The 7,846-nt window shown below is 43.0% G+C and overlaps 1 protein-coding gene across 1 annotated transcript; it reads left to right on the top strand.

The window, feature by feature from the left end:
- Positions 1–371: 371 nt before the first annotated feature.
- On the top strand, positions 372–5,069 carry WNT8A (Wnt family member 8A). Its single transcript, XM_037508232.2, has 6 exons — positions 372–497; positions 590–623; positions 849–987; positions 2,158–2,283; positions 2,982–3,124; positions 4,248–5,069. The coding sequence occupies exons 1-6, from the start codon at positions 430–432 to the stop codon at positions 4,791–4,793; spliced, it is 1,056 nt and encodes a 351-aa protein (XP_037364129.1). The 5' UTR covers positions 372–429; the 3' UTR covers positions 4,794–5,069.
- The last annotated feature ends 2,777 nt before the right edge of the window (positions 5,070–7,846 follow it).

Here is a 7,846-nt window from a genome sequence, read left to right as displayed (position 1 = left end):
TTTCACTGCAACTCTAAAGGAGAGGCCCCTAGCTGTAGGTTTAGAGACCTAATCTGCTCTGGGCTACCAGATTCTGAGAAATGAGCCCTCAAGCAGAAAGAGGCAAAAGGCTTGTAGAGGAAAGAAACCTAGGTAGGGAAAAGCTTCAGTCTCTCAGTCAGTCTGGGAGGGAAGACTGGGCGGGGTGGGGTGGGGTGGGGCGGGGCTTTCCTTCAAGACTTTGGGCTGAGTCCCTCCTCCCTTGTCCCCCATTGGGTCAGTGGCTCCAGCAGCCCAGCCAGTGAGGGACGAATGAGAAGAGCTGTTGGTTTTTTTCCCCCTTGGTCATTCAGAATTTCCCCATATAAATACTGTGAAAGACCCTGCCTCCTCTCACTTCTCTGGACTTGGCCCTGGGCTGGACTTGGTCCCCTGGTAGTGGGCAGGGCCATGGGGGACCTCTTTATGCTCAAAGTGATTGTGGTCATATGCTATGCCACCTTCAATGCCTCTGCCTGGTAAGTTCTTTTCTCTATCTCCCACTTTATACCAAGGGAGTCCCCATTATTTCATCCCCATTCACCATTGCCTTACTTTTTCTTTTTGGTAGGTCTGTGAATAATTTCCTGATAACAGGTCCCAAGGTAGGATGATCTTTGGGTCCTGTTTTTAACCTATCTTGGTTCCTAAGAGAATTCTTTGGGGAAGATGGGAAAAAATGGGAGGGGAGGCAATGCCAGAAGTCCCTCACCCAGAGACAACCAGGATTGCCCCTTAATGGACAACTAACTCATTTGAATCTTGCCTATACCCTCAGACGACCTCACTTACCCCAGGGCTGAAGCTCATAGCCCTTTTCCCTTTGCTAGGCTTATCTGACCTACACTACAAGTGTGGCCCTGGGAGCCCAGAGTGGCATCGAGGAATGTAAGTTCCAATTTGCTTGGGAACGCTGGAACTGCCCTGAAAATGCTCTCCAGCTCTCCACTCACAACAGGCTAAGAAGTGGTAAGTTTGTGCACCTGTACAAGGGGATACATGTGCACAGAGGTAGCCTTGGAGCATGTATGTATGAGTAACATATATGTGCACAGTGAGATGAAAAAGTTATTAGTGATCTACTGACCTGCCACTTCCTATGTGGCCTTCAGTGAATTATTTTACTTCTCTCAAATGTCATTTGGGTCAGTAAGATCAACTCTATTTAAGTCACAAGGAATAAGGGTTAAATGAGGTAGCTACGAAGGTATCTCTAGACAAATGTAATAAATTACTCTTATTTTTTAAATGCACACCTGGATTTGTGCTTATAAACACTTATCCTGCACTGACTTGCATGAAATGGAAAGGGCAGTGTCTGCAGCCCTTGAGGGAGTTTCACATCTGCCCAGCTGTCATAAACTCCCAAGAGTGAAGCTGAGAGATCACTTTGAGCCTTGCCTCACTTGGGGCTTGTGTGTGTGCACGCACATGTGCATAAATACTGTGAAAGATACTGCCTCCTCTCACTTCTCTGGGCTTGTAACCGTATGCAGTAATTTGCATAATAGTTGTTAGCTGAGGACAGTTGGGGGGAAGGGAATAAAGAAAATGGGAATGAAATGTCTTCCCATAGGGCAACACAGATGGAATGAGCAACATGTAAAACTGAAGTTGGCAATGTTTATAAAGAGTTTAGTAAAACATGAGTTCAGGAAGTGTTAGCCACGACCATTATGATTATAATATGGCTCCAGTTTCATGTCAAAAAAAAAAAAAGATCCTCTTTTCTTTGCTAAGCCAGGCTCATGGCCCTAAGTTCTCTTTGCTAAGCCAGGTTCTTGGCCCTAAGTTCTCACTATCTGAGGACCAGCAGCAATGGCTAACTATCACAGGTCTAGCTTTGGACTCTGGAGAGAAGGGTCCCAGTCCCAGCACCACAGGCAGTGAGGAAAGTAGCCTTGGTCTCATCTCTCTAGCTCTGGACCTCACTTTTCCCATGGCAGCAAGTGGAGGTCATTTTTCTGTCAGGATGAAGTAAAGATGCTGGGAAAATATGCACCATTCTCTTAAGTAGAATACGTCCTCTTAGACCCCAAGGAGGCTGGGGACCAGCGGAGAGAAACAGCATTGCTTTTCCAAAGTATCTGCTTTGGGCCATCAGGATTCAAGTTTTCAGTCCCTTCTTTCTCTCCAAAGCCACTAGGGAGACTTCCTTCATTCACGCTATCAGCTCTGCTGGAGTCATGTACACCATCACCAAGAACTGTAGCATGGGAGACTTTGAAAATTGTGGTTGTGATGAGTCAAAAAATGGGAAAACAGGTAAGTTGGGCTCTTACCTGTTTGGGAGATGGGAAGAGGAGAGGGCCTACAGGACAGAGTGCACATTACAGTCTTCCAGGGAAAGGTTGAGGGACACAGTTTCCTTATACCCGTAGTCTATATCCAGCAGCAATTTCATTGTTGGGGACTCCCTGGATATAGACTTTCCTAAGTTGAGACTGGGGCCACAATTCCAGGGATCTAAAAATAAGAAGGCATCTAGCAATGAGGGGACATAGAAAATTTAAAGATAATCCCCCACTTCAGGCTAATAATGACTTGTCCATAATCTGGAGCTACTCAGTTATTTGCAGAACACCTGAGACACTTACTCAGATTTTTCACTAGTGAGGGAAGAGCTGGCTCAAACAAGACTATTGTAGGAAGACAGTGCAGAATTCCATAATGTTTGAGCAGCAATGAACAATTGAGATCATTTAGACCAGCTCAGTGTACCTGCTTTAACAGTAGGTACAGAGATTAACTGCTTAGAGTTGGGAAGTGCTTGAAGCATGGGCAGTCAATTATGAGAACAAGACTACTCCCACTCTGAGCACCTCTCACTTTCACTGTCTCACCTTCAGCTATAGCTTCACACACTTCTAGGGCTCTTGGGGAGTGGTTTTGCTGTGTCAGTCAAAATAATCATGACTCTTCTCTTAGGACTTAGCAGAACTTTCTTTTCTCTTTATGTGTAGGAGGCCATGGCTGGATTTGGGGAGGCTGTAGTGATAATGTGGAATTTGGAGAAAGAATTTCCAAACTCTTTGTGGACAGCCTGGAGAAAGGAAAGGATGCCAGAGCCCTGATGAATCTTCACAACAACAGGGCAGGCAGGCTGGTGGGTATAGGATTTGGCCAGTGAGCCATCAGGGGCAGTACTGGCAATATCCTCACATCTGTGCAGCCCTTTACAACTTACCAAGAGCTGTCTCATATCCGTGTTTCATCTTCACACCACCCAGCAGGTCTGGGATGGCTGCCCCTATTCTCTGCATGACAGGGCTCATTAAGCCTGAATCAAGTGACTTGACCAAGTGGCTTGGCCAAGGCAATACAACTAGTAAGTATTAGAGTTGAGCAAATAATCAGATCTTTTAGTCTAGTCCTCTTATCACTTAACCGTATGTTCTTACCTCCTTCACAGGCAGGTTTCTAAGAACTTTTGGTTTCTAAGAAACAAATCAAGGCCTTTCTTTTACAACTTAATTTTAACCACTTCAAATGCATGTTCTAGAAAATTAAGAGGGGTTTATTAACCAGCCTGTGTTCTAAAATAAATTTGGGTTCTGGGACTGAGACTGATTTAGGCTTCCCTGGAGGGGAAGTGTTGGCTCCCCCCAACACTTCTGATAAGGTAGCAATCCCTGGAGTATTATCTACTCAAATCTGGAGATTTCCTTTTGAACCTGTACCTAGATGTCTCAGATGCTCTAGGACAAGTAGAAAAGGTTTTCAAGGTAATTACCACCATGCACAATTGCCTTGGAGACTGAGATTCGACTCAGGGAGGTTCCTTCCCTCTAGGAGAGCCCAGAGGACAAACCCAATCTCCCACAAATACTCCAATCCCCAGTTTCAAGGCAGTAACAGTGCCCATGATCATATTTTACTTCATAATTTATTTTCTCAATCATTCTTAAATCCAATTGGGCAGATAGAGAAACAAATTCTACAAATGATGGAGCTTAGGCCTACAGCCTAGGCTGCCTGACTCCAGTGACCTCAACACTTACCTGACTTTGCATAAGAATCATCCAAAGGAGCTTTAAAATCACCAACACCAAGGCCTTTAAAGCCCTGAACATTCTATTTAACAAGATCTGAGGTAGGCTCCAGAAATAAAAGTATTTTCCCCAACCTCCCCAATAATTCTGATGTTCCTCTAAAGTTAAGGAATTCTATTTCACTGAGCCTTGGGTCTTCCCTTTTGGGTTTCCCTCTTTTGTTTTGTCTCTCTGAAGGCAGTGAGAGCCACCATGAGAAGGACCTGCAAATGTCATGGCATCTCAGGGAGCTGTAGCATTCAGACATGCTGGCTGCAGCTGGCTGATTTCCGGGAGATGGGAGACTATCTAAAGGTCAAGTATGAGCAGGCACTGAAAATTGAGATGGATAAGCGGCGACTAAGAGCTGGTAACAGTGCTGAGGGTCACTGGGCACCCATGGAGGCCTTCCTGCCTAGTGCAGAGTCAGAGCTGATCTTTTTAGAGGAATCCCCAGATTACTGTACCCGGAATTCCAGCCTGGGCATCTATGGCACAGAGGGCCGAGAGTGTCTGCAGAACAGCCACAACACGTCCAGGCAGGAGCAACACAACTGTGGGCGCCTGTGCACTGATTGTGGCCTGCAAATAGAAGAGAGAAGAACTGAGGCCATCAGCAGTTGTAACTGCAAGTTCCAGTGGTGCTGTACAGTCAAGTGTGACCAGTGTAGGCACGTGGTGAACAAGTACTACTGCATGCGCTCCCCACGCAGTGCTTGGTCCCTGGATAAGGGCAGCACCTAATGGTACCTCATACAAATTCACCTGTTCACTGTGTGACTATGACAACAGGGGGGATACAATTTCTCTCTTGAAGACAGAAGATTAGAAAACACTTGGAAAATCATAGGATTGGTCTGTAGTCCTCTTGATATCTGCTATAGATGGGAAAATGGAGGCCCAAGATAATACTGCATATTCTGGAAAGAACTGAAATTGGGACCTGGGCAGGTTCCTAACTTGGGCAGACCCAATTTCATTTTCCTGAAGCTTACTTCCTAATCTTTGTGCCTATGGTTAAAAGAACTTGAGGAAGGAGGGGTGGGTATGGGGGTGGGGGAGAGAAGGTTGATTTGAGATACATATTGAGAAGGATCCTTCTCAATTGAGAAGGATCCAAAGTATTTGTTATTGTAAGTTACAGACCATGTCTAATCAAACTGTGCTGCTGAGAATCAGAGGAATTGGAAGTAAAATCAGAATTTTTTCAGACTCCTAAAGACTCAACCTTCAGACAAGCTCCAGAAAGACCAGCTACAAGTTCATGCAGTTAAGTGGGACAGAGACCACATAGATGCCTATTGGGAAGTTTTTAGACAGTTGGGTTTTTTACCCGAGCATGCACTTTTAAAAAGTTCTCCCCACCCAAAACTGTGAAAACCAGGGCCCAACATAACATGTGAACTTTTCCAGCTCAAAACTAATCTCTGGAGACATGGAAAGAAGGGCTCACAGTAAATGTACACGTAACTACAACTTACTCAGACAATGCTCCCCATGAGGGACTTCCCCCCAAAGAGCTGTAAAATGACTCTGTTTTGTTATTTTTTCCCAGATTGGGAACTCAACTTCATTAGGCAATAAATATTCTAGAAGATAGATAGATAGATAGATAGATAGATAGATAGATAGATAGATAGATAGATAGATAGATAGATAGATAGATATTGGTATATATATATGTTATTTACCTATAGCTGAGTTCTTTTATTTCTCTCTTTGGAAGTCTTAGGATGAGAAAAGGAGTGGGAAACCCTGCACTATACCCCAGTTATACACATTGCTAGGAGAGAAAAGAAGATATGCAATCTTCTTGATATCAAAGTTTAACAGATAATAAAATTGAGACCTAGAAACTGGTCAATAGGAAAGTAATTCAGACTCCCAAATTTACATGGCGTTATTTTAATGAAAACTAAGCAACTTGGGGAACAAAGAAACCCTTTGAATATGAACCATATACACAGTGTATTTGCTATCTTAGCTAAGGCTTCCTGGGGCTTCTGTACACCCAAGGACCTTGAGTCCCAGGGGAATAGGACTAGGAAAGTTGTGGATTCTATCTTCTTCATTTGCACATCTACATCACCAGTGGTAATCTTGGTGGGGTTGGGGGGGGGGGACTAATTTCCCGTAAAAAGAACCTTAGGGGCTCTGGTTTTCTAAATCTGAGCATTTCTGTGTCAAGAGTCTTCCTTTTCTGCAAGACTATACACCCTGTGGGAGAGGGGATTTCAGATATGTTAAATAAACAAGTAAAATGACTGATAACCAAGAGTGAGAAAACATTCTCAGTTTAACATTGTTAAGTTGGCAAAATAAATATTCAAGAATAGGACAAACTATTTAACATATGACCCCACAATGGAATATTAACCATTAAAATAATATTCTGGAGGAGGCCTCCCTGGTGGCACAGAGGTTAAAGACATATTGCTATTAAGCTATTGCCAGCCACTGCAGCACAAGTTTGATCCCCGACCAGGGAGCTGACCCACAAGGCACAGCAGACCTCTCCTGTCTTGCCCGCTGCTTCCCTCAGCAGTGTATTTCAGTACATCTGCCTGTTCTGCTCCCCACTCTGTCTCTGGTGAATCCTCTCACCCCACACACCTCTGGCCTGCACCCCAGTTCTTGTATGCATAAAAAATCTTTAAATAATAATAATATTCTTGAGAAATATTTAGTAACATGAAGAAATATGAGGTATATCTTTGAGTGATTAATTACAAAACATGATCAGGATAAATCCAATTTTGCTTTTTAAAATATGAAAAAGTTTACCATCATGTAATAGCAAAATAGAATGATTTGTTTTATTTCTTGTGTTTTTCTGAATTTTTATATTTGCCTACAATAAACAAATATTTTTGTCATTAAAAGAACAAGTTATTTTTTAAAATATCAACAGAGGATAGCAATCTTTTTTTTTTTTTGGAGTGAAATTTATTAAGGAAGTTGGCATCTCAAGAGAAACCATAAGCAGGTGCCTTGATAGTCCGCTCTGGTCTCTACTACTTTTAGTGCATTAAAAGGACAGATGCCAGAGACCAAAGTCATTAAGAAATCCATAAGAATGCAGGCTGTGTTTAGGAAATGAAAGATTTCCTCTACCTCCTTCTAAGGAAGATTTAAAAAAAACAACAACAAACTACAGTTAGTGACAGAGAAAGGAGTGATGGGGGCAGGGATGGTGGTTGTGGTGGTGGAAGAGGAATGAAAGAGACACTACTACCTAAGTACAAAATCATGGAGAAGAAATAGGCAACCAAATTGAGCAATAATTTCCCTAGGGCTCAGAGGGAAAGAAAAAAAATTTAAATCCTCAAAAAATACAGATGCCAAAATCCCCATCATAAAACCTTAGTAGTGAGAGTAAGAGAAATTGAAGTGAACAAACTGGGTTTTCTCCCTTCCTTCCTAAATGAACCTCCATCCAAAGAACCCATGTATCTGATGCTTTGACATTTTCCCCAGGACCTTGGTGACATTCCTAAATAAACTTTGGGAGGATTTTTAGAATCAAAACCAACCCTGCTGCCCTGTTCAAATGGTTATTCAAAGAGAACAAACTTTGGTATTTTCTGTGGGTTTTGTAGCTGAGGCTTTCAACTAATAAAACCCAGAGCAGTTGGGAATGCCATGAAATATTTGCCAACTTTCCCCGAAAGTTCACAGTCCCACTTCTTCCAGGGCCCTCCCATCCTCATTCATCACCCTCATGACAATCAATCACATTAACCAATCTTCCCACAGAAACTAAAGGAATTTGGATTTCTCTACATCCATCACCATTG

Source organism: Talpa occidentalis, unplaced genomic scaffold, assembly GCF_014898055.3.
Source record: "Talpa occidentalis isolate TD23 unplaced genomic scaffold, MPIMG_talOcc4v2.1 talOcc4.13, whole genome shotgun sequence".
In the NCBI taxonomy this organism is placed as follows: Eukaryota; Metazoa; Chordata; class Mammalia; order Eulipotyphla; family Talpidae; genus Talpa; species Talpa occidentalis.
The sequence above is the reverse complement of the archived record's forward strand: the minus strand, read 5'-3'. Positions and strand labels throughout refer to the sequence as shown.